At 45.4% G+C, this 26667-nt stretch overlaps 1 protein-coding gene across 1 annotated transcript; it reads left to right on the forward strand.

The window, feature by feature from the left end:
* Positions 1 to 8774: 8774 nt before the first annotated feature.
* On the forward strand, positions 8775 to 24302 carry lrit1a (leucine-rich repeat, immunoglobulin-like and transmembrane domains 1a). Its single transcript, XM_078199275.1, has 4 exons — positions 8775 to 8896; positions 11961 to 12424; positions 19585 to 19890; positions 23206 to 24302. Exons 1-4 carry the CDS (start codon positions 8775 to 8777, stop codon positions 24300 to 24302), a joined length of 1989 nt encoding a protein of 662 aa, XP_078055401.1.
* Positions 24303 to 26667: the final 2365 nt, after the last annotated feature.

A 26667-nucleotide genomic window follows, 5' to 3' on the forward strand; every position in this document is an offset into this window, starting at 1 on the left:
GCAGGCTTCTGGGTCTCTCACTGGTGAGCACCTCACAGCAGAAGATCCACTGCAGCTGGAGGCAAGAACGAACCAGGGAACCGGCACTCAGAGAGAGACAGTGAGGCCCAGGACTCTGCTGAACCCCTGGCTGATGATGTGCCCTAGGTCTGGTTGTCTCCAGGGCTGCTGGAACTGCAGACAGAGTCACAAGCATCAAGAAGGGATAACGGCATCTCTCCTCGAAGTGCAAGGCTGACTGGAGAATTTCTGTCACCTTCTATCTGATGAGATGGTGCCTTCACTCCCATGCAATGAGAGCATTACAGCAAGGATGGCAGTGGAGACCTTGGTGCAGGAGGTGCACGCCATGGTGGGCGATGTCCGCCCCGTGGCTCAGCTCCTGACCCCCATGGCGCAGAGCTTCAACAGCATGGTGCAGGCACTGGTGGGAATCTGTGAGTATGCCAGAGGACGGCGGGATTTCTGGATCTCACTCCAGTTGTCCCTCTAACCCATGGAGGAGAACAGGGACCTCAGGCACCCAGAGGGAAGAGGAACGGCATGAGCACTGCATGGGGGTTTCCACTCAGGGGACGCTGGGGGTGCCCAACCCATCTGACACTCCCCTCACTTTGAGTGACATACCTCCAGCCCAGCACAGCGAGAAGGGCAGTGCATGCTGCCCTGAAACCAGCTGCTTGCCTGGAGGTTTACAGCAGCGGTAACTTTAAGGTCCCCAGGCTGCGGGCATCCTCCCATTCCATGTGGTGCCAGCTCTTACAGGACCTGGCAAAGGCTGTCTATCATCCTCCTGCGCAGATGCAGTCTTCTCCAGCACTGAAACTTCGTCATCTGTAGGTAGGATGACGGGTATCGAAAGCCCTATGCTGGTAGTGTCTCCTCCGAGGCTCCTGCAACATCTACAGGCCCAGATTCCCGCTCATCTGCAGGGCACCAGTCCTGACAGTTCACAGTCAGTGTCTCCGATGCTGCTCCAGTGCTATGAGTAGAAAAGCCAACTCAACTGGCTCCAGGATTCTCCAGAATCATGCACTGAAAGGAAGAGAACACCACAGTGAGCTATGAGGGTTCCTGACAGAGCTCTGACCCTCATCTCTCAATGCCTCTGCCACTTCCATCCAAGCGCTCCACACTTCAGTGATTGCCTCTCCGCTATCCCTCACACCCTCCCCCCTGACACTATAGCTACATCGCCACATATTGGTCCCCTTGCATAGGGGTACGCATTAACGTCATCTATGTAATGTTGAAGTTCATATGAACTTTGCCTCTCAATGCTTGGGGCCAAGGGTTAGGAGCTGGGCTCCAGTCAAAGGCACACTCGTAGCTCTGGGCATTTAATTGACAGAATGACTAGTCAGGGGAGGGTGAGGTTGCTAGTCTGACATTGGACTTCCTCTTCTGGCTGATGAAGCACTGCTGATTCATGAAGGGATTGCGGTTAGCATGCCAAGCACAGCCCGAGAGGGCACCCTGATTTCCCCAGGTCACAAGGGCTGTAGTGTTGACCTGGCTTCCATTGGCCACGGCCATCCATCCCAACACTAATTCCTAACACTCAAACCTCCCTGACAAGTGGATTGAGCTCCCATGCACCTCTACTCCTTCGGCCTCACTCTGCTGCCTGAGTGTGGGTTTTGCACACTCCCCCAAGTCCTCATACTTCAGGAGGCAGGGAAGTGTCCCATTCCTGAGACACCCCATTCTGCCCTTGCAGCCTGACTTCTCACCGAACCGCAGCTAGGGAGCACATAGCCGGCCCAGTACAGACCCTCTGTACCTGGGCGCCATGCTGGTACAGCGGTTAGCACTGCTGCCTCACAGCGCCAGGGACCCGGGTTCGATTCCTGGTTTGGATCACTGTCTGTGTGGAGTTTGCACATTCTCCCAGGTGCTCCGGTTTCCTCTCACAGTGCGAAAGACGTGCTGGTTAGATGCATTGGCCATGCTAAATTCTCCCTCGGTGTACCCAAACAGGCACCGGAGTGTGGCGACTAGGGGATTTTCACAGTAACTTCATTGCAACGTTAATGTAAGCCTACTTGTGATTAATAAATAAAAACTTTAAACTTTGAAACCTCCTCCCACCTCCGATCAAGCTCCCACCAAGGGAGGGCACTCACTCAGCGACGATTTGAACACAAGCCCAGCATGGAGGACATGGGAAGGGTTGACTACATGCCAGCCACCGAACCCCTTTAAAGCAAGGGGTGCTCTGGCATGAAGGGAAGGTAAGGCCTGCAGGTGATCTCTCCCCTGGGGTTCAGGGCAAATGATCCCCTCTCCTGGCTTTGTGTTCCACTTATCCGCATATCCTGCGTCCTCTCCGATGTCCCAGGGCTTTGAGCCCTGACTTCCTGGAGCGTTCGCCTCTGAAATCCCTCTAGGAGGTAAGGCGCCAGGTTCACAGTTTTATGGAGGTGTTGTAAATCACACCAGCGTGGCGTCACTCCGGCATCCTGTGGATATCCCGTGATGGGGTGAAAATCCAGAGAGGGTGCCTGATAATGAGATGCAAATATATTAAAATGAGTACCCCAGTGGTGAAGGACTTTGAAAATCACACCACTCGAATACACTGCCGCGAATCTCACTTTCCCAGTCTCACATTTTGACAACACTCCGGTAAACAGACACACAGAGAGTTTGGGCCCAAAATCACCCCCGGGGAACATTCATATCATCATAGCATGTGAATGTGATAATCCATCTACATTACATCTCAGTGAGGTCAGATTTTATTAAGATAAGTATGTTTTCCGTAAATTGCAAAATAACAGATGGTGAAGGATGTGAATCATCATTTGGTTTGGATTTTCAGATCGGGCCGAGCACTGGGGTAGATTAAGGAAATCATAACTCGAGATGACACTTGTGACTGGAGGCCATGCCATATTTATAAACATAATGCAGTCCTTTAACACTGGCTGCACACTCGCAATTAACAATTCGAAAATGCAGAAATTCACAAATCATTTTGCAAAGAATGTAAACCAGAGGCCGGAATTCTCCAGTCCCCTACACCCTACTACCACCACCAACAGGAACAAAGAATTTGGCGCTCAGCCAAATCTTCATTCACTGCAACGGGACTGGATAATCCCAGCTGCAGGGCAAGGTTGGCGAATTCTGGCCAGAGTAAAATTAACAGACACAAAGTCATAGAGAGCCATCTTATTATTAAAGTTTTAGAATTATAGAATCCTACAGTGCAGAAGGAGGCCATCCGGCCCATCAAATCTGCACTGACCACAATCCCACCCAGGCCCTATCCCCACAATTCCATGCATTTACCCTAGCTAGTCCCCTTGATACTAAAGGGCAATTTTTTTAGCACGGCCAATCCACCTAACCCACACATCTTTGGAGTGTGGGAGGAAACCAGAGCACCTGGAGGAAACCCACGCAGATACGGGGAGACTGTGCAAACTCCACACAGACAGTGAGCCAAAACTTTATTTATTAGTCACAAGTGAGTTTTACATTAACACTGTAATGAAGTTACTGTGAAATTCGCCTAGTCACCACACTCAAGCGCCTATTCGGGTCAATGCACCTAACCAGCACGTCTTTCGGACTGTGGGAGGAAACCAGAGAACCCGGAGGAAACCCATGCAGACACGGGGAGAACGTGCAGACTCCGCGCAGACAGTGACCCAAGCTGGGAGTCAAACCCAGGCCCCTGGCGCTGTGAGGTAGCAGTGCTAACCACTGTGCCACCATGCCACCGGTTGGAACAAGAGTTGTTTTGAGGCTAATTGAGAGAGCAATGCGACGTGACTAAATAATGTCGTTATTTTAATGTATTCAGCAGCTGTGGTAACTTGGTGAAAGTAGTTACTTTGGATAAAGTTAGCCAAAGCACAAAGTAAAATGCGACCCATCAGAGATAAAACTAGGTTGTTGAACACGGCTGATGATTTGTGCTTGGACCTGAGGAGGATAATATCAATATTTGTTGTTTGACACAAAGCTCAACAGTTCGGTAAAAAGTGAAGAACAGAGTAAAGGATTTCAGGAAGGCACGGATAGGTTAGCAAAACAACCTGATGTGAAAGATGAAGCCTAATGAAAAGACGTGATAAGGAAAACCAAGAAAATAAAGCATTCACTCAATGGGAAGATGCTAACATACGTGGAGGAGTAGCAAGATCTAAGGATGTAAACATGTAAAGATATGGATGCTGAGTTTGGTAGAGCCCACAGAAATACTTTGTGGCATTTTGATAGGTGTGGGCAAAGAGGCCACATTGTTTCCTGAACATGTTGGCCTGCCTTCTTTCATACAGTACCATGCTGTGAAAAGGTCCTCCTCGCCAAGTGTTAGACAGTCATAGCTCATTGTGCTGCCATTGTGAGTTCCACCGACGTCACTGGGAAAAGGAACCCGTTACCAATGTCTGCCCAGGTAAGCTTTTCTACTTCTTTGCAATTGTTGGGGTGTAGGTGTGGCCGGAAGAGCACGGAACACCAATCAGGAAGCTTGGCCTTAGAATTCCTACAGAAGGAGGCCATTCAGCCCATCGAGTCAGCACCAACTCTTCTTGACATCTTTCCACTTGTCCTTTCATCCTTCGAACATGCTACCTTGAAGGCTTCCTGACGGCCAACATTCTTGCCAATGAAGTGTATTTTTACTTCCCATTCATTTTCAGGCAGCATGGTGGCACAGTAGTTAGAACTTCTGCCTCACAGCACCAAGGATCCGGGTTCTATTCCCGGCTTGGGTCGCTGTCTGTGTGAAGTTTGCACATTCTCCCTGTGTCTGTGTGGGTTTCCTCCGGGTGCTCTGGCTTCCTCCCACAGTCCAAAGATGCGCAGGTTAGGTGGATTGGCCATGCTAAATTGTCCCTTAGTGTCAGGGGGACTAGCTAGGGTAAATGCATGGGGTTATGGTATAGGGCCTGGGTGGGATTGTAGTCAGTGCAGACTCGATGGGCCAAATGGCCTCTTTCTGCACTGTAGGATTCTATGATTCTAGGATGCTGTAGTTAGTGCATGGCCAGTATATCTTGCCCAACCCTCATTGATTTGAGGCCTGTGAGAAAATACAGAACCAAATAACTATACCTGACATTCCAGCTCATGAAAGCCCAATCACCAGGTGGGAACAAAAGGCCTAATGCCTTGAGTGAATTCCCTTTTGAAACGTTTTCCCACTTACAGTTGCCCAGAGGTCTTTTCCTCCACCGGGTTTTGTCTCAATTATTTTATTCACGCACAGAACAAAGAACAAAGAACAAAGAAAATTACAGCACAGGAACAGGCCCTTCGGCCCTCCAGGCCTGCACCAACCATGCTGCCCGACTTAACTAAAACCCCCTACCCTTCCAGGGACCATATCCCTCCATTCCCATCCTATTCATGTATTTGTCAAGACATCCGTTAAAAGTCACTACCGTATCCGCTTCCACTACCTCCCCCAGCAGCGAGTTCCAGGTACCCACTACTCTCTGTGTAAAAAATCTGCCTCATACATCTCCTTTAAACCTTGCCCCTTGCACCTTAAGCCTGTTTCCACTAGTAATTGACTCTTGCACCCTGGGAAAAAGCTTCTGACTTTCCACTCTGTCCATGCTCCTCATAATCTTGTAGACTTCTATCAGGTCGCCCCTCAACCTCCGTCGCTCCAGTGAGAACAAACCAAGTTTCTCCAACCTCTCCTCATAGCTAATGCCCTCCATACCAGGCAACATCCTGGTAAATCTTTTCTGTACCCTCTCCAAAGCCTCCACATCTTTCTGGTAGTGTGGCGACCAGAATTGAACACTATGTTCCAAGTGCGGCCTAACTAAGGTTCTATAAAACTGCAGCTTGAGATTTGTGTCATTGTTGAGATTGGATTTCTTTGTTGCCGTAGTGAAGGGTAATAAAGATGCGAAGGTGACAGAATGTCAACCATACTACACACAGCATTTACCTTTAGCTTTGCGGAAGTTTAACATTTGATGACCAGTGTTCAAAATCAAATATTTGACAATTGAAGATTTAACGGATTGCTTTTGTTTCAGAGATTTAGAACGATATAACACAGAAACAGACCATTGGCTCATTGTTGGACATATGGGATACTGTGTATTGGATTGGTCTCCTTAATTAAGGAAGGATGTAAATGCATTAAAAGCAATTGAGGGAAGATTTAGCAGACTAATACCAAGAATGGGTAGTTTGTATTATGAGGAAAGTTGAAAAGGCTAGACTTCTATCCACTGGAGTTTAAAAGAGTAAGAGCTAACTTGATTTAAGATCCTGAGTGGTCTTGACAGGGTAGATGTGGAGAGGATGTTTCCTTTTGTGGGAGAATCTAGAACTAAAGGTCACAATTGAAAAATAAAGTGTTGCTCATTTAGAACTGAGATGGGGAGACTTTGTTTTCTCAGAGGGTAATAAGTCTTTGGAACTCTCTTCCTCAAAAGGCAGTGTGTGACGTTAGTCTACTTTTAAGGGGTTTTTAAAACATCATGTTCTCTACATCTCTCGCAGCTTCAGTTTTTTTCCTTGCGGCACTGGGTTGTCTGGAGAAGTCCTTTTATTGCTCCTTAAATGGGGCTTGCTTATTTTTACCTTGGGATCTTTTATGACCCTGCATTGTCTGGAGGAAGGTGTTCCAGACAGTTTTATTTTTCCTTCTTAGTGAATTTAAGATTTCATTTTTTGTTTGGTTGGCTGCAGTTTAGTTTTAGAAGGGACATCAAGTTGGGAAGAAGTGTTTTTCTCTCTCTCCCTGGTTTTGGAAATTCTGCTGGTTAGCTAAAAGCAAGGTTTCTTGCCTTCCTGGAGCTATCGACCAGAGTCTCTCTCCCTGGTGTTCTGGGAAGCTGTTCTGACTTCAAACTATTCTGGGTATATCCAGAGAGCTGCGAGCAGTTGAGAAGTCAGCATTTCAATTCTCCAACGAAAGGGCTCAGTTCCAGTATCACGTGAGCATTAGTCTTTGCTGTGTTAAACTTGTGGAAAGGGTTTTTGTCTTTGGGAAGTTATATTTGATTGGAACATCTTAGATATATTTGTTAAGGGTTATATATTATCTTGGGTGTTTTGTTTTTGTTTGTAATTGATAAAAGTTATTACTAATTTTCTTTCCATACATGTTAACTATATTCTTAATTAAACTTTGATAAAAGCTCCCTGGTGGGTCATTTGAATCATACCTGAAGTGAAACATATCAAGCTTATCCTAGCCAAATTCAAGATGCAAAACTTATGATCCAGGCAGGCTCCATAAAACACTTTGGAGTTTCTGACCTGAATTATAACAAGTGGAAGCAGAGTCTTTGAATATTTGTAACGCAGAGGTAGACAGATTCTTGATAAAAAAGGAGTGAAAGATTATCGATGTAGACAAGAATATGGAGTTGAGGTTACAATCAGATCAGCCATGCTCTTATTGAATGACGAAGTAAGCTCGAGGGGCCAAGTGGCCCACTAATGTGCACCGCCTAATTCATATGCTTGTATATTCATCAATTCAATATTAGGGTAGTTCTTCAGGGTAGTGTCCTAGGACTAACCATCTTCAGTTGCTTCATCAGGGACCTTCCTTCCATCATAAGGACAGAAATGGAGATTTCATCGATGATTGCATAATGTTCAGCATCATTGTTGACTGAATGAGTCCATGTCTAATATCCAGGCTTAGGTTGATGACTGAAAAAGCAACATTCATGCCACACAAATGCCAGATAATGACCATCTCCAACAAAAGAAAATCTAGCCTTCACCCCTTGACATTCAATGGCATTATCATTGTTGAATTCCCCAATTACCAACATCCTAATGGTTACCATTGATCAGAAACTGAATTTGACTAGCCACATAAAACTATGGCTACAAGAACAAGACAGAGGCTTGGGATTTTGTGGAGAGTAACTCGCCTCCAAAGCCTGCCCACCATCTACAAGGCACAATTCAAGAGTGTGCTGGAATACTCTCCACTTGCCTGGATGAGTGCATCTCCAACAACACTTAAGAAGCTCCAGGATAAAACAGTCCCTTGATTGGCACCCCATCTACAAACATTCACTCCCTCCACCACTGACGCACAGCAGCAACTATGTGTGCCATCTACAAGATGCAATGCTGGAACTCACCAAGATTCCTTAGATGGCACCTTCCAAACCCATGACTGCTACCATCCGCAAGGACAAGGGCAGCAGACACATGGGAACACCACCATCTGCAAGTTCCCCTCCAAGCCACTTACCATCCTGACTTGGAAATATATCGTTGTTCCTTCACTGTCGCTGGGTCAAAATCCTGGAATACCCTCCCAAACAGCACTGTGGGTGTACCTACACCATATGGGCATCCGTATGGTTCTAGAAGGCAGCTCACCACCACCTTCTCAAGGGCAATTAGGGATGGGCAATAAATGCTGGCCTAGCCAGCGACACCCACATCCCATAAATGACTAAAGAAAATAGTGTTCTGCTCTATCTGAACCATCTGATTTAATCCCACTCTCCTACACAAGCATAATAGAATGTTACTCTGCAGTAAATCTCATCTATGTATATAAATATTTATGCAGAGATTACGACTGGGACAATTCACAGCCTTGCATGTTGGTTCCCTCAGTATAATATCTCCGTCATTCTCACGATTGCAGAAAGCAATAAGCATCTAAAGTAAAAAGCCTTCCATAATCCTTTTCTATCCTTTTTTATCTCGGGATGCGCTGCGGCAGCTGAGGACTTTGAGAGTGTGGGACACGAGGACGGGTTGCTGGTGTGGGCCAGTCAAGCAGACCGGACCTTGCTGGAGCAGGGAACATGTCACCCAACATCTGGCTGCTTTTCATTGTGTGCTTTGGATGCCTGTCTCCATTCTTCTGCTCCTGCCCTTCCCAGTGTATCTGCACCTTCCAGAGTTACAGTGATGAACTCAAGGCAAGGTATCGCAGCCTTTCAAGTTTGATCTTAGATTAGTAGGAACTTGTCATTCTTTAACAACTCAGACTGCATACTTATACAGTGGAAATTCTCCTTTCTAAAGTTCCACACTCATCATTTATCATCGCCGACATTTAATCTATTGCAGAGATTCATTTTGATTCTGTTCTTTTAAGTGACTATATTTGATGATTGGGTATCTGGGATAATATTAATGTATATGCATTTTGTACCATGGTAAATTGCAAAATATCATTGTGTATTAAGTATTAGTATTATTAAATAAATATATTAAAATGCTCCAAAAGTATTAAGGACAACTTTGCCGTGTTTCAGTATCCTAAATCCTGTGCATATTATTTAATATTTATCATTGCATTTTTCTTCGATATTGTTTGCTTTACACTTTGGCCGTATTGTTTCGTGTGAAATAATGCATAGTGACAAATACTGGAATAATGTTCAGTTCAGGAGATTATTATGCAGTTCTTGCGTTGCTGTGATGTAAGGTCAGATGCTACTCTTCCCGAGCTTCGGCCTAATCCATTTGCTCTTAATGATTAGTCACGACCTTTTCATCTCCTCTGCTTTAACCTGAGTCTCCTTATCCTTCATTAAGGCATCTAGATTTAGATTGATTAGATTAGGGGCGGCACGTTGGCGCAGTGGTTAGCACTGCTGCCTCACAGCGCCAGGGACCCGGGTTCTAATTCCCGGTTTGTGTCACTGTCTGTGTGGAGTTTGCACATTCTCCCTGTGTCTGCGTGGGTTTCCTCCGGGTGCTCCGGTTTCCTCCCACAGTGCAAAGATGTGTGGGTTAAGTGGATTGGCCATGCTGAATTACCCCTTAGTGTCAGGGGGACTAGCTAGGATTAATGCATGGGTATGGGGATAGGGCCTGGGTGGGATTGTGGTCGGTGCAGACTCGATGGGCCGAATAGCCTCCTTCTGCACTGTAGGATTCTATGATTCTATGATTGCAGAGCTATAATACATGTTACTGTCAAATGCAGGAGTGTATTTGATGAGAACATTGAAGAGAAAGTTGTAAAAAAACTAGATTTTTTACTCAGGTGCATTAGATGCAGGATTGAAATAGAATGTGGTGAAACCTCTTTGGGAATCACCTCACCATCTCCCCGTTTGTCTTTGCTGCTTCCGATACTTTCCACCTGAGGTGACATCAGGTTTATCATAATTACTCCTAAATGATGGAAATACATTCTACGCTACATTCCCTTTCATTATGCATCAATAATGCTCAGTGTAAGGGACACCTTTCTGTCCCTGGGTTCATGTGCTGTTCTGAGCAGTGGAACTAAGAGCCACCTGAATGGCGATAAGGTTTTTTGAGCCAAATGCTTTTCATTGGTAGAGTCATAGAGCTATAAAGGTTTACAGCATGGAAACAGGCCCTTTGGCCCAACTTGTCCATGCCGCCATATCTTACTTAATGACAAATATCAAAAGCGTGTTTATCTAAAGGATACGTTTGAATGATTACAATCGCTTCACTAGATTGAGATACAATTGGTTTTTCTCCTGTATATATTATCAATAGAGTCATAATCATAGAGTCATAGAGGGTTACAGCATAGAAACAGGTCCTTCGGCCCAACTTGTCCATGGCGTCCCTTTTTTTTTAACCCCGAAGCTAGTTCTGATTGCCTGCGTTTGGCCCATATCCCTCTATACCCATCTTACCCATGTAACTGTCTCAATGCTTTTTAAAAGACAGAATTGTACCCGCCTCTACTACTACCTCTGGCAACTTGTTCCAAATGCTCACCACCCTCTGAGTGAAAAAATTGTCCCTCTGGACCCTTTTGTATCTCTCCACTCTCACCTTAAACCTATGTCCTCTAGTTTTAGACTCCCCTACCTTTGGGAAAAGGTGTTGACTATCTACCCCTCATTATTACTATGCCCCTCATTATTTTATGGACCTCTGTAAGATCACCCCTAAGCCTCCTACGCTCCAGGTAGTGGAGCCAGAGGCAAAGCAAGTCCAAGGCTAGATTTCAGAGAAGGCTGGAGTCAGGTCATGCTGGGTTCAGAAGGGTCAAATCAGTCAGGGATCCTGTTCTTCACTTCAGCAATGGAGAAGTTATTGATATGGTGATCAGCTGAAGCTAGGATCTGTCTTTGCTTTCCTCACCCTGCCTTTCCAGGTAACATTCGATCATGGCTGATATGCTCCTCATCTCCATTTTCCTGCCTTCTCCCCATAACCCTTCAACCCATTACCAATTAAAAATCTGTCTAACTCCTCCTTAAATTTTCTCTCTGTCCCAGATCCACCGCACTTTGGGGTAGTGAATTCCACAGATTCACAACCCTTTGGGAGAAGTAGTTTCTCCTCAACTCTGTTTTAAATTTATACCCCTTATCCTAAAACTATGACCTCTCGACCTAGAATGCCCCACAAGAGGAAGCATCCGCTCCACGTCTAATTTATCCATACCTTTTATCATCTTGTATACCTCAATTTGATCTCCCCTTATTCTTCTAAATTCCAGAGAGTATCGGCCTAAACTGTTCAATCTCTCTTCATACGACAAACCCCTCATCTCTGGAATCAATCTAGTGAACCTCCTCTGAACTGCCTCCAATGCCACTACATCTTTCCTCAAATAAGGGGACCAAAACTGTGCACTATACTCCAGGTGCGGCCTCACCAATTCCTTGTATAGTTGCAGCAATACTTCCTTACCTTTATATTCTATTCCTTCAGTTATAAATGCCAATATCCCATTCGCTTTCTTTATTATCTGCTGTACCTGCATGCTAGTTTTCCGTGACTCATGAATGAGGACACCCAGATCCCTCTGCACCGGACCACCCTGAAGTCTCTACCCATTTAGATAATAAGTCGCCTTCCCATTTTTCCGAGCTCACACTTATCCACGTTAAACTCCATCTGCCACATTTTGGCCCACTCTCCTAACCTATCTATATCTATCCATTTGTAAGGTTCTTATTTCCTCATTGCAAATTACTGTCCCGCCTATATGTTGTGGCTTACAGAGAATGATTGAACCAACTAAAGACTTTCTTTGCTTTCAGGACTGTGCTTTGTAATAAGGAAGAAATGACCCAGATTCCAAACGACCTTCCGGCTGAAACCTTGAAGTTGGTGATCGAGAAAACATCAATCAGACAAGTTTCCACGCGAGCCTTTTCCTCTGCCCCCAGTCTGGAGTGCCTTTGGCTGTCCTGTAACACCATCAGCAGCTTCAGTGGGGAGAGTTTGCGAGGCCAGACCGCACTGAGGGAACTTCGACTGGACGGCAACGCTCTGTCGGCTTTTCCATGGGAAGCCCTCGCCTATCTGCCGCAACTCTGGCTCCTTGACTTGCGTGGCAACACCCTGCGATCATTCCCCAACCACGCTGTCACTTATATCCGAAATATCACCTACCTGGATTTATCGGATAACAGGCTGACTACACTGTCAGCCAAAGTCATCTCAACATGGCTGACCGCTCCAAAGATGACCAACACAAGCGGCAATTCAAAACTCATCCTAGGTAGGCTCAAGGAACAGTAATTCTCTCCTAACCCTATTGTTCGGTAGAATCTTTTCTACACAAACCCATCAACATCTTTCTATTTTAATGGAAGGTAGATCTATATCTGAGTTGTTGGTGTAAAACTCCTTTAAAGTAATATACTTGGATTGATGAGTACTTTCTTGTTGAGTTCACAATTTTGGAGAAAGTTACAGTATCATATCAGAAACTTATTATTCTCATGTCGCACATTTTGCTCACACATTTAGAATCATAGAATTCTACAGTGCGGAAGGAGGCCATTCAGCCCATCGAGTCTGCAGCAACCACAATCCCACCCAGGCCCTATCTCCATAACCCCATGCATTTCCCCGAGCTAGTCCCCCTGATACTAAGTGGCAATTTAGCATGGCTAATCCACCTAGCCTGCACACCTTTGGACTGTGGGAGGAAACCGGAGCATCCGGAAGAAATCCACGCAGACATGTGGAGAATGTGCAGACTCCACACAGACAGTCACCCAAGCCGGGAATCGAACCTGGGTCCCTGGCGCTGTGAGGCAGCAGTGCTAACCACTGTGCCACCGTGCCGTTGCAGCATAGTAAGTGTCTCTCTGCTATATTGTCACTTCAACTTGCTTACTTTGAATCACTTGACTTTAGCCTGCCATGGTTAAACTCACAGAAGTAACTTATAGCTCAGATAGGGGCCATTCAACCCATCATGTCTGCACGTGCTCTCTGAATGCGCAATTCACTTCAACATTCTCCTGCCTTCTCCCCTGAAACCCTACACATTCTTCCATTTTAGATAACAGTCTAATTCCCTTTCAAATGCTTCAAATGCAGTCTCCACCACACTCGCAGACAGTGCATTCCAGACCTTAACCACTCACTGCCTGAAAAAGTTCTTAACTCATGTCGCTTTTGCATCTTTTACTAATTACTTTAAATTTGTGCCCTTTCATTCTCAATCCTTTTATGAGTGAGATCAATTTCCCCCTTCCTACTCTGTCCGGACCCCTCATGATTTTGAATATTTCTATCAAATCTCCGTTCAGCTTTCTTTTCTCCAACAGTCCTAACTTCTCGAATCTATCTTCATAACTAAAGTTCCTCATCCTTGGAACATTTTTGTCAAACTTTTCTGCACTCTCTCCAATGCCTTCACATCCCTCCGAAAGTGCGGCATCCAGAATTGAACACAATGTTCCAGCTGGGGCCAGACTAGTGTCTCATATAAGTTCAACACAACCTCCTTGTTCTGGTACTCTATGCCCTTAATAATAAAGCCCAGGCTATATTATACTTTATGAGCTGTTCTCTCAACAGGCAGCACAGTGGTTAGCACTGCTGCCTCACAGCACCAGGGACCCAAGTTCAATTCCGGCCTTGGCTGTCTGTGTGGAGTCTGCACGTTCCTCCCGTGTCTGCGTGGGTTTCCTCCAGGTGCTCCAGTTTCCTCCCATAGTCCAAAGATGTGAAGGATAGGTGGATTGGCCATGCTAAATTGCCCCTTAATTGCCCCGGAAACTGGGTGGCACGATGGCACAGTGGTTAGCACTGCTGCCGCACAGCACCAGGGGCCCAGGTTCAATTCCAGCCTTGGGTCATTGTCTGTGTGGAGTTTGAACTTTCTCCCTGTGTCTGTGTGGGTTTCCTCCGGGTGCTCTGGTTTCCTCCCACAGTCCAAAGATGTGTGGGTTAGGTTGAATGGCCGTGCTAAATTACCCCTTAGTGTCAGGGGGATTAGCAGGGTAAATGCATAGGGTGACGGGAATAGGCCTGGGTGGAATTGTGGTTCATACAGACTCGATGGGCCGAATAGCCTCATTCTGCACTGTAGGGATTCTATGATTAAGGTTAGGGGGGATTAGCAGGATAAGTATGTGGGGTTGCGGGGATAGGGCCTGGGTGGGATTGTTGTCAGTGCAGGTTTGATGGATTAAATGACCTCCTTCTGCACTGTACTGATTCTCTGAGCCTGTCCTGCACGTAGACACCCACATCCCTTTGCTCCCACATACTCACTCTGCCTTGTCCCTTTATTGTCTATTGTCTCCCGTGTTCTTCCTATCAAAATTAATGACTTCACATTTCCCTGCACAGAACTTCATCTGCCATCTGGCCACCTATTCCATCATCTTGCCCATATCCTCTTGAAGTTCTACACTACCCTCCTCACATTTTACAATCCTATCAAGTACCACATCATCCAAAAACGTTGACCAACTTCGTACAACAAGGTCCAGGTCATTAATATATTTCAGGAAAAGCGGAGGCCTCAACACTGACCCCTGGGGAACTCCACTACAAACCTTCAAAAACTCTCTGCTTCCTTTCAATCAGACAACTTTGTTTCCGTTCTGCAAGTGACCCTTTATTCCATGAGTTATAACTTTACTTATAAGTCTGCCGTGTGGCACTGACTCACAAGCCTTTTGTAAGTCTGTGTACACCACATCCAGTGCATTGCCCTCAACTATCACCTCTGTTACCTCTTCAAAAAAACCTCAACTTGGTTAAACACGATTTACCCTTAAGAAATCCATGCGGACTTTCCTTAATTAACCCATATTTGTCCGTGTGACTGTTGATTTTGTCCTGGTTATTGTTTCTAGATGTTTCCTCACTACAAAATTAAACTGCCTTGCTTGTCGTCATTGGATTAATCTTTATACCATGTTTTGAAGAAGATGCAATTCTCCAATCCTCTGGCACCACTCCCCCGGTCGAAGGAAGACGGAAAAATAATGGCCAGCATCTCTGTTAGGTTGATTGGCCATACTAAAATTGCCCCTTAGTGTCCTGAGATGCGTAGGTTAGAGGGATTAGTGGGTAAATATGTAGGGATATGGGGGTAGGGCCTGGGTGGGATTGTGGTCAATGAGACTCGATGGGCCAAATGGCCTCTTTCTACACTGTAGGGTTTCTATGATTCAATTCTATGAATTTCTACCCTCACTTCCCTCAGTATCCTTGGATGCATATTTTTTTAAAGTTTATTTATCGGTGTGACAAGTAGGTTTACATTAACACTGCAATGAAAATCATTAACACTACTGTGAAAATCCCCTAGTCACCACACTTCAGCGCCTATTCAGGTACTGAGGGAGAATTTAGCACAGCCAATTCATCTAACCAACACATCTTTGGACTGTGGGAGGAAACCGGAGCAGCAGGAGGAAACCCATTCAGACACGGGGAGAATGTGCAGACTCCGCACAGATAGCGACCCAAGCCAGGAATCGAACCGGGATCCCTGGCACTGTGAGGCAGCAGTGCTAACCACTGCGCCACAGTGCCACATCTCGACCAGTCCTGGTGCCTTACTTTAAGTATCATCAGCCTATTCAATACCTTTTCCTTATCAATTATAAGCCATCCTTGTGTCTGAGTTCCCTCCTCCTTCACCATGGCCTGGGCAGCATCTTTGTCCTTAGCAAGAACAGAAGCAAAATATTCATTTAATTCCTCAGCTATGCCCTCTACTACTATGTCCAAATCCCCTTTCAGTCCCTGATCAGCCCCACTTCTCCTTTATCACTCTTTACTACTCATGCATTTATTTAAAATATCTCTTGCTTAACTTACTAAATTTATCTTCTATCTACATGTTAGTAAGGTGCCTTATTACTTCAAGGCAATTTTATTTCTGTTAACTAAAAGTTTTAACTTATTGCTGCTGCAAGGATTTTTGAATTGCAAGTTATTATTGTGTGTGTGTGCATGTGTGTGTGTGTGTGTGCGTGTGTGTGCGTGCACGTGCGTGTGTGCATGCAAGTGTGTGTGTATGCATGTGTCTGTATGCAAGTGTGTGTGCACATGCGTGTCTGTCTATCTATCTGTGTGCATATGTGTGTGCGTGCTTGTTTGTGTGTGTGCGTGTGCATGTGTATCTGTTTGTCTGTGTGCATGTGTGCGTGCATGTGTGTGTGTCTGTCTGTCTGTGTGCGTGTGTGTTTGTCTATCTGTGTGTTGATGTGTGTGCATGTCTGTTTGTGCGTATGTATCTGTCTCTGTCTGTGTGCATGTGTGTGTGTGTGTGTTTAAGAAATAGGTCTAAGCTGCCACATTGTTGGCACTAAAACAGCTGGAAACTGTGTTCATAGCTTAATAGCAAGGGCAAACATCCCTATAATGCAAAAGAATAGGACAATGTTGTGGCCACTGTACATCCCATTTGACTTTTCCTATTATCGTTTCAGACCACATTGAAGAAAATATCAGCACTGTGCTCAATTATTGGTACAAAAATTAAACTGTATTGCACTTGTGTGCTGTACAATCATCATTGACATTTACCACATAATAAGTTAGGAGTGCAATTAATTTGCTGTAATTTCACAGCATGTTTTCATCATGATATTTAATTTTTCAAGTACCTGTCTTAAAAGAAAGGCTTTAATGTTAATTAAAACCACTTCTTTACGATGGCGAATGTCGATATTTGCTGTTATTACACCCGAAAGTGAGTTAATATTGTAATATCAACAACGAAACACAGTGTGGTTGCAAACATAAGGGTGTATGTCCATGTAGATTGTTGGTTTCATCACTTATCAGTTCTGCTATATGTTCCAGACACTGCTAAATCAATATAAGGATTAATTTTATGTTTTTCTTAATCGCCTTAAACTCAAGGGTTGTTCAACGTCCTTCTCAGAAATATCCTTCTGTTATGTTAGATAGGATGTGGAATATTTTATCAAAATGCCACAGGGATCAGTGCTTGGTCCTCTGCTCTTTGTGATTTTTATTAATGACTTAGAGGAGGGGGCTGAAGGGTGGATCAGTAAATTTGCTGATGACACCAAGATTGGTGGAGTAGTGGATGAGGTGGAGGGCTGTTGTCGGCTGCAAAGAGACATAGATAGGATGCAAAGCTGGGCTGAAAAATGGCAAATGGAGTTTAACCCTGATAGATGTGAGGTGATTCATTTTGGTAGGACTAATTTAAATGTGGATTACAGGGTCAAAGGTGGGGTTCTGAAGACTGTGGAGGAACAGGGAGATCTTGGGGTCCATATCCACAGATCTCTAAAGGTTGCCACTCAAGTGGATAGAGCTGTGAAGAAGGCCTATAGTGTGTTAGCTTTTATTAACAGGGGGTTGGAGTTTAAGAGCCGTGGGGTTATGCTGCAGCTGTACAGGACCTTGGTGAGACCACATTTGGAATATTGTGTGCAGTTCTGGTCACCTCACTATAAGAAGGATGTGGAAGCGCTGGAAAGAGTGCAGAGGAGATTTACCAGGATGCTGCCTGGTTTGGAGGGTAGGTCTTATGAGGAAAGGTTGAGGGAGCTAGGGCTGTTCTCTCTGGAGCGGAGGAGGCTGAGGGGAGACTTAATAGAGGTTTATAAAATGATGAAGGGGATAGATAGAGTGAACATTCAAAGACTATTTCCTCGGGTGGATGGAGCTATTACAAGGGGGCATAACTATAGGGTTCATGGTGGGAGATATAGGAAGGATATCAGAGGTAGGTTCTTTATGCAGAGAGTGGTTGGGGTGTGGAATGGACTGCCTGCAGTGATAGTGGAGTCAGACACTTTAGGAACATTTAAGCGGTTATTGGATTGGCACATGGAGCACACCAGGATGATAAGGAGTGGGATAGCTTGATCTTAGTTTCAGATAAAGCTCGGCACAGCATCATGGGCTGAAGGGCCTGTTCTGTGCTGTACTGTTCTAAACAGACCAGAAATGGATGGCACGGTGGCACAGTGGTTAGCACTGCTGCCTCACAGCGCCAGGGATCGGGTTTGATTCCCGGCTTGGGTCACTGTCTGTGTGGAGTCTGCAAGTTCTCCTCGTGTCACTGTGAGTTTCCTCCGGGTGCTCCGGTTTCCTCCCACAATCCAAAGATGTGGAGATTAGGTGGATTGGCCGTGCTAAATTGCCCCTTAGTCTCAGGGGGACTATTTAGGGGACAGGGCCCTGGGTGGGATTGTGGTCAGTGCATGGCCTCCTTCTGCACTGTAGGATTCTATGAAAATGCCATAAATTTACTGTATTACATGTGTCGATTTCGCTGTTCTCAGGTAGTGTGGCGATGGGGACACTACAACTAGGTTTGGCATTTCCAGTGATGGGAAAAGTCAAGCCAGTGTTATTAATGAAGACTTGTTCCTGCTCCTAATCTATGTCCACGTTCTCCTCGTGTCTGTATGGGTTTCCTACAGGTGCTCTGGTTTCCTCCCACAGTCTGAAAGATGTGCTGGTTAAGTGGATTGGCCGTGCTAAATTCTCCCTCAGTGAACCCGAACGGTGCCAGAGTGTGGCGACTAGGGGTTTTTCACAGTAACTTCATTGCAGTGTTAATGTAAGCCGACTGATAAATAAATAAATAATTATGCATGTCAGATGGAGATATGCTAATGTTTGGTTCAGAATTGGTCCAGAGTACAATACTTTACTAAGGCTCATTGCATGATGATTGGTTAGTCCCTTGGGTTGCTAGGATCTATTGAACAATGCTCTAAGACAACATTTTAAAAATTAATTCATGGGACATGGGTGTCCCTGGCTGGCCAGCATTTATTGCCCATCCCAAGTTGCCCTTGGGAAGGTGATGGTGATCTGCCTTCTTGAACTGCTGCAGTCCACGTGATGTGGGTTGACCCACAATGCCGTTAGGGAGATAGTTCCTCATCAAAGTTTCAGAAAAGACCTGAAAACTACTACGGGGGCAGAATTTGGGGTGGCACAGTGGTATAATGGTTAGCACTGCTGCCTCACAGCACCAGGGACCTGGGTTCAATTCTGGCCTCGGGTCACTGTCTGTGCGGAGTCTGCACGTTCTCCTCGTGTCTGTGTGGGTTTCCTCCGGGTGCTCCAGTTTCCTCCCACAGTCCAAAGATGTGCGGGTTAAGTTGATTGGGCATGGTAAATTGACCCTAGTGTCAGGGGGATTAGCAGGGTAAATATGTGGGGTAATGGGAACAGGGCCTGGGTGGGATTGTGGTCGGGTGCAGACTCGATGGGCCGAATGGCCTCCTTCCGCACTGTAGGGATTCTCTGAGGCTTCTATGAATCTATAATTAAAGAGTGTGTATGGAGTATATTTCAATGAAGTATGTTCCAAAATGGAAGAAATTATATACAACTGTTTGAATCTATGACATTTTTGTCAACTTTTCACCTTACCAAAATATGCAAATGTGCTTCCTTCAACAGGACTACACAACAACCCTTGGAACTGTGATTGCAGATTGTCAGAACTCGTTCGTTTTGTAAAGAGGCACAGTCCAACGGCAGCGTTGATGGACCCTGGACTGATGTGCACTGGGCCAGAAAACCTCGCAGGATCCCCATTCAACAGCACAGAGCTGAAAAAGTGCCAGTGTCCAACCATCCATGCCAAGGAAGCTGAAGTAACCACAGTCACAGGGAGCAGTGTCTCACTGCATTGTGTGGCAACAGGGGTTCCCATTCCCAGCATCAGCTGGGCCAGGCTGGATAATACCCTGCTGAATGGAACAGGTAGATGTTTGATCACTGTGAAGGTGGATAAAGTCATTTTCTAACTGATTAAAGCATATCAAAGAACTATTGGTTTAAAATTTATTTATTAGTGTCACAAGTAAGCTTACATTAACGCTGCAATGAAGTTACTGTGAAAATCCCCTAGTCGCCACACTCTGGCACCTGTTCGGGTACACTGAGGGAGAATTTAGCACGGCCAGTGGGTGGCACATTGGCACAGTGCTGCCTCACAGCGCCAGGGACCCGGGTTCAATTCCCAGCTTGGGTCACTGTCTGTGTAGAGTCTGCACGTCCTCCCCATGCCTGCGTGGGTTTCCTCCGGGTGCTCCAGATTCCTCCTTCCCATGTATTGTATAACCCATTTTACGTGTCCATAAATATTGCTTTGCCTTCAGAAAATGCATCAAACTGCTGCTGGGAAACAAATATTTGCTTCCAGTGTTCCTAATAAAACTTTGATGTTCCTTGGATTATTCTTGGATTAACCCAATTAACTGGGATTAAGGATTGTACTTTAGCAGAGGAACATTGGAACAAGAGTAGGGCATTTGTCCCCTCGAGCATGCTCCGCCATTCAATTCGATCATGACTGATTTGTAGCCCAACTCCATTACCATTCTTGATTCAATTAGACTTAATTCCCTTGCTGAACATAAACTTATCAATAGCCTGCCCAGTATAATCTACCCGTAACATTTTGCAAAACATGCAGGCAGTGGCAAATGATCAAGGTCTTGAAATTATGCTGTGCAATGCAACATATATTGACATGAAATGCATCTGTCTGGTATTTTTAGTTTCCTGTCTTTTTAAGACCACCCTTTAAGAACTGCTGATCGGAAAGTGGTCTCCGGAGATAGATTGGACCTCCTTGAAAATGTGTCAATCAAAGAATAATTGTAACTTGTAAATTTTAGGCTTCAAGTCAGAGAACTCATCATGAAGCGAATGTCTTTTTCTCTGTTTTTAAAAAATTGCTTTGCCTTGTTTATTGAGAGCTACAATACTTGTTGGCAATTTCTACATAGTTGAGGAAGGACAATCGGCACATTTGAATGGCTTTAATTCTTAATTTTTTAAAAAGCGCAATGTGTTAGTAGCTCCTATCTTTATATTTATTCATTCACGGGATGTGGGTGTCACTGGCTGGACCTGCATTTGTTGCCCTTCCCTAATTGCCCTTGAGAAGATGGTGGTGAGCCAACGTCTTGAACCGCTGCAGTCCATGTGGCGTAGATAGAACCACAGTGCTGTAAGGGAGGGGGTTCCGGATTTTAACCCAGCAACGGTGATACAATTCCAAGTCAGGATCTTGTGTGGCTTGGAGGGGAACCTGTAAGTTCCTTAAAAGGAGGTAGACAAGAGGCAGGTAACTATAGGCCAGTTAGCTTAACTTCTGTCGGAGGGAAAATGCTTGAATCTATCATCAAGGAAGAAATTGCGAGACATCTGGATATAAATTGACCCATTGGTAAGACGCAGCATGGGTTCATAAAGGCCAGGTCATGTTTGACTAATTTGGTGGAATTCTTTGAGAACATTACATGTGCAGTGGACAATGGGGAGCCTGTGGATGTGGTGTGTCTGGATTGCCAGAAGGCATTTGACAAGGTGCCGCACCAAAGACTGCTACATAAGATAAAGGTTCATGGTGTTACGGGTAATGTATTAGCATGGATAGAGGATTGGTTAACTAACAGAAAGCAAAGAGCGGGGGTAAATGGGTGTTTTCCTGGTTGGCGATCAGTGACTAGTGGTGTGCCTCAGGGATCAGTGTTGGGACCGCAATTGTTTACGATTTACATAGATGATTTGGAGTTGGGGACCAAGTGTAGTGTGTCAAAATTCGCAGATGACACTAAGATGGGTGGAAGAGCAAAGTGTGCAGAGAATGCTGAAAGTCTGCAAAGGGATATAGATAGTCTAAGTGAGTGGGCGAGGGTCTGGCAGATGGAGTACAGTGTTGGTAAACGTGAGGTCATCCATTTTGGTAGGAATATCAGCAAAATGGACTATTATTTAAATGGTAAAAAATTGCAGCATGCTGCTGTGCAGAGGGACCTGGGTGTCCTTGTGCAGGAATCTCAAGGAGTTGGTTTGCAGGTGCAGCAGGCAATTAAGAAGGCAAATGGAATTTTGTCCTTCATTGCTAGAGGGATGGAGTTTAAAAACAGCGAGATTATGTTGCAGATGTATAAGCTGCTGGTGAGGCCACACCTGGAGTACTGTGTACAGTTTTGGTCTCCTTACTTGAGAAAGGATATACTGGCACTGGAGCGGGTGCAGAAGAGATTCACTAGGTTGATTCCGGAGTTGAGAGGGTTGGCTTATGAGGAGAGACTGAGTAGACTGGGGCTATACTCATTGGAATTCAGAAGAATGAGGGGAGATCTTATAGAAACATATAAGATTATGAAGGGAATAGATAAGATAGAAGCAGGGAAGTTGTTTCCACTGGCGGGTGAAACTAGAACTAGGGGGCATAGCCTCAAAATAAGGGGGAGCAGATTTAGGACCGAGTTGAGGAGGAATTTCTTCACACAAAGGGTTGTGAATCTGTGGAATTCCCTGCCCAGTGAAGCAGTTGAGGCTACCTCATTAAATGTTTTTAAGGCAAGGATAAATAAATTTTTGAACAATGAAGGAAATAAGGGTTATGGTGAGCGGGCGGGTAAGTGGAGCTGAGTCCACGAGAAGATCAGCCATGATCTTATTGAATGGCGGAGCAGGCTCGAGGGGCCAGATGGCCTACTCCTGCTCCTAGTTCTTATGTTCTTATTAGGAGTCCTTAGGGTCAACACTGCTGCCTCACAGCGCCAGGGGTCCGGGTTCGATTCCCGGTTTGAGTCCCTGTCTGTGTGGAGTTTGCACATTCTCTCCGTGTCTGCGTGGGTTTCCTCCAGGTGTTCATGTTTCCTCCCACAGTCCGAAAGACGTGCTGGTTAGGTGCATTGTCCATGCTAAATTCTCCCTTAGTGTACCCAAATGGGCGCCGGAGTGTGGCGACTTGGAGATTTTCACAATAACTTCATTGCAGTGTTAATGTAAGCCTACTTGTGACTAATAAATACATTTTTAAGTGGTAGTGTTTCCATACATCTGCTGTCCTTGTCCTTCTAGAGGTTGCAGGTTGGAAGGTGCTGTCTTGGCCAGTTCCTGCAGTGCATCTTGTAGATGGTACACAGTGCTGTCACTGTACATTGGTGGTGCAGGGTGTGCATGTTTAAGGTGATGAATGGGGTGCCGATCAAGCAGGCTGCTTTGTCCTTTCCCAAATATAATCTTGCATGTTGCAATCATTGTGTTTTACAGTGATACTGGACAATTCTGGCGAGAGATTAAAATGGTCTACGTTCAGTCTACCAGCTGCATCATATCAGGATTCTGGTAAATATTTGTGCAGGGCCAATAACTTGGTGGGTACATCAGATGCTTCGATATCCCTTCTCGTGGCGAACTCTGGCATTGCTTTGGTACCAGCCAAAAGCACGCCCAAGAGAACGTGCGTCAGAAAAATGAGGAAACAAAAGGCTGGAGTATACAGTCGGAAGCTGATGGCCAGATATGTGAGTACCCCGACCACCACAGTGTCACAAGGGGAGTCACCGAGGAGATCCTATGCTGTAGGTAGGACAGATTATTTTCTCATGCGTAATCACCAGATTGAACCAAATGAAGATGCACCAGTGATCGTTTCACAGAATATGAACCCTCCTGAAGTTAGAGGCTTATTGGAAAAACGAAGAAGTGTCGATGATCCCGATAATGTTACATTCAGTCCTTATTCAACACAGCCAGAGCCAGACTGTCTGGTCAGATCTGTTAGAGTTATAGGGGGTACCTATCATAGTGTTTCCCTGGCTTGGAGATCCCCGAAGGCTACAAATGTCACCATTTTTAGTATTCTATACACTACGTTTGGTGAAAGGGACATGCGGCGAATCAATGTGGGTCCTGGAAAGACCAAAATCACCATTGACGGTTTAATGCCACAAACTAAATATATTGTCTGCATCTGTGTCAAAGGTCTGGTGCCCAGGAAAGAGCAGTGCGTGATTTTCTCCACTGACGAGGTGGCTCACGCGAGCGGGACACAGAAACTCATCAACGTGGTGGTGATCACCGTGGCCTGTGTGATTGTGGTCCCCCTCACGCTCATTGTCTGCGGCGGGGCCCTGAGGAGGCGCTGCAGAAAATTCCTGATCAAGCCCCCTGAAGAGGGCTTCCAGAATGATTCTTTTGTCACCTTTGAGAGCCTGTCGACAGGGCCCAAGCCCAGTGCCACTGAAGGAGAGTACCTGACCCGCCACAATAAAGATGAGTCCAATAGACTTCTGTCACCGAGGTCCAGCTTAGATTCTGAAGACGCAGCCAACAGCGAAGCACAGCAGAATGAATATTTCTGCTGATTGACTGATCCAGATCCATTTGGATCAATCAAACCTGTTCATCAAACTAGCAGTGTATTTAGAAAAAAAAGTAATCTCCCCACTATTTCCCCCGCAAAGCTAGGCCAGTCTCATCTGACCACCATAACTCCAGCACCTCAGTCCAGCTAACATATTTAGAGAATGTTTAAGACAACAATAAACCATCTTTGAACTCTTCTTGAATAGGGTTGCCAACTCTGATTAAATGTATTCCTGGAGGTTTCATCACACGACTTCCCCCCCCCCTCCCCCACCCCCACACCCCCACCTCCCACTTCAGCTATCAACCGACCATCACATCCATCCTTGTGACGCACTCCCCTTCCTACACCAATTGGAAAGCAAAATTTGATTTGATTTGATTTGATTTATTATTGTCACATGTATTAACATTCAGTGAGAAGTATTGTTTCTTGCGCGCTATACAGACAAAGCATACCGTTCATAGAGAAGGAAAGGACAGAGTGCAGAATGTAGTGTTACAGTCATAGCTAGGGTGTAGAGAAAGATCAACTTAATGCAAGGTAAGTCCATTCAAAAGTCTGACAGCAGCAGGAAAGAAGCTGTTCTTGAGTCAGTTGGTACGTGACCTCAGACTTTTATATCTTTTTCCCAAAGGAAGAAGGTGGAAGAGAGAATATCGGGGGTGCGTGGGGTCCTTAATTATGCTGGCCGCTTTGCCGAGGCAGCGGGAAGCATAGACAGAGTCAATGAATGGGAGGCAGCCCAATTGGATGACTCTTGACTGAAAACAAATTAGTGCAGATGCTGGAATTTGAAACCAAAAGAGAAATTGCTGGAAAATCTCAGCAGGTCTGGCAGCGTCTGTAAGGAGAGAAAAGAGCTGATGTTTCGAGTCCAGATGACCCTTTGTCAAAGCTAAAAGGCATAGAAGGTGGGAGATATTTATACTGCAGGGTGAGGGAATGAAAGATGAGTCAAAGCCACAAAACCAAGGGGAAAGGCTGCTAAAGGCAGTGCACAGAAAGAATAGAAGGTGTGAATGGCCAAACGACAGAGAAGCTGAAATCAGAGGGTAAGCTGTGACAGATGAAGATGTGGGGGGAAGGGGGAGATGGGTGGGACAGTTTACCCTCTGAGGAACACCCAGAGGAAACCCACGCAGACAACGTGCAAACTCCATACAGACAGTGACCCGAGGCAGGAATTGAACCAGTGCTATCCACTGTGCCATCTGTACTTTGATCCATTGCTCAGTACAGTTGGATGTTTTCCTAAATTCAGTGAGAAATAAGTTCCTTGCAACAAGAGTTTCAAAAAATAGATACCATCCTTTCTTCATTTTTTTTGTATCATGCTATGATGTTGTTTCTGTGTCATTCTCCTCACGTTGTGCTTTAGATGAATGACAGACGCTTTATGTAACATTATGATCAACATCGTTTTTAATGTGACCTTTGTACTTCTGTTGAATGACACTCGTGTATCTTACTTATGTTGTGTATCTCTGAGATAAGTCTGTGGGTATTTTTACCACCAGCACTTACTGTTTATCTTCTGTGCTGTGATCTACAGTTTAGTGTTGTCTTGATGACTTAAGAAGAGTTTTGAAGATGTGTGTTGCATTTGGCTCAGGACTTTTGAACATTTGCCACTCAGGCAACACACACGTATCATCCGTGCAATAAATGTTCAAATCCCAGCAGCGTCTGAAAGCAGTGTTCCTCCTGATTGAAATGTTTATTGCCATGTGGAAAATGGTGATTATGGTCTTCAGACAGCTTTGTGAAAAACTAATGCCAGCTTGGTTAAAGCATTAACTATTTATCATCTGCACATCCAACTAACTCAAACCATGCTTGCTACATGTTGCACCATGTTGCAAGAAGTTATCTACCCTGAAGTTAGGCTCAAACAGCACCTTACACTTTGAGAGCAAACTGAAGCCAGTACAACTGGGGGGGAGGGCGGGGGCAGTACGGTGGCACAGTGGTTAGCACTGCTGTCTCACAGCGCCAGGGACCCGGGTTCGATTCCCAGCTTGGGTCACTGTCTGTGCGGAGTTTGCACTTTCTGCCCGTGTCTGTGTGGGTTTCCTCCACGCACTCCTGCTTCCTCCCACAGTCCGAAAGACGTGCGCGTTAGGTACATTGGCCATGCTAAATTCTCCCTCAGTGTACCCAAACAGACACCGGAATGTGGCGACTAGGGGATTTTCACAGTAACTTCATTGCAGTGTTAATGTAAACCTACTTGTGACACTAATAAATAAAATTAAACTTTAAACATATTAACATTGGAACAGGAGGAAGCCAATTGGGCCTGTCCTGTCATTCAGTGAGTTCATGGCTGATCTGTGACCCAACTCTATATACCCACCTTT

The sequence above is a fragment of the Mustelus asterias genome, chromosome 28 (assembly GCF_964213995.1).
Source record: "Mustelus asterias chromosome 28, sMusAst1.hap1.1, whole genome shotgun sequence".
NCBI lineage: Eukaryota > Metazoa > Chordata > Chondrichthyes > Carcharhiniformes > Triakidae > Mustelus > Mustelus asterias.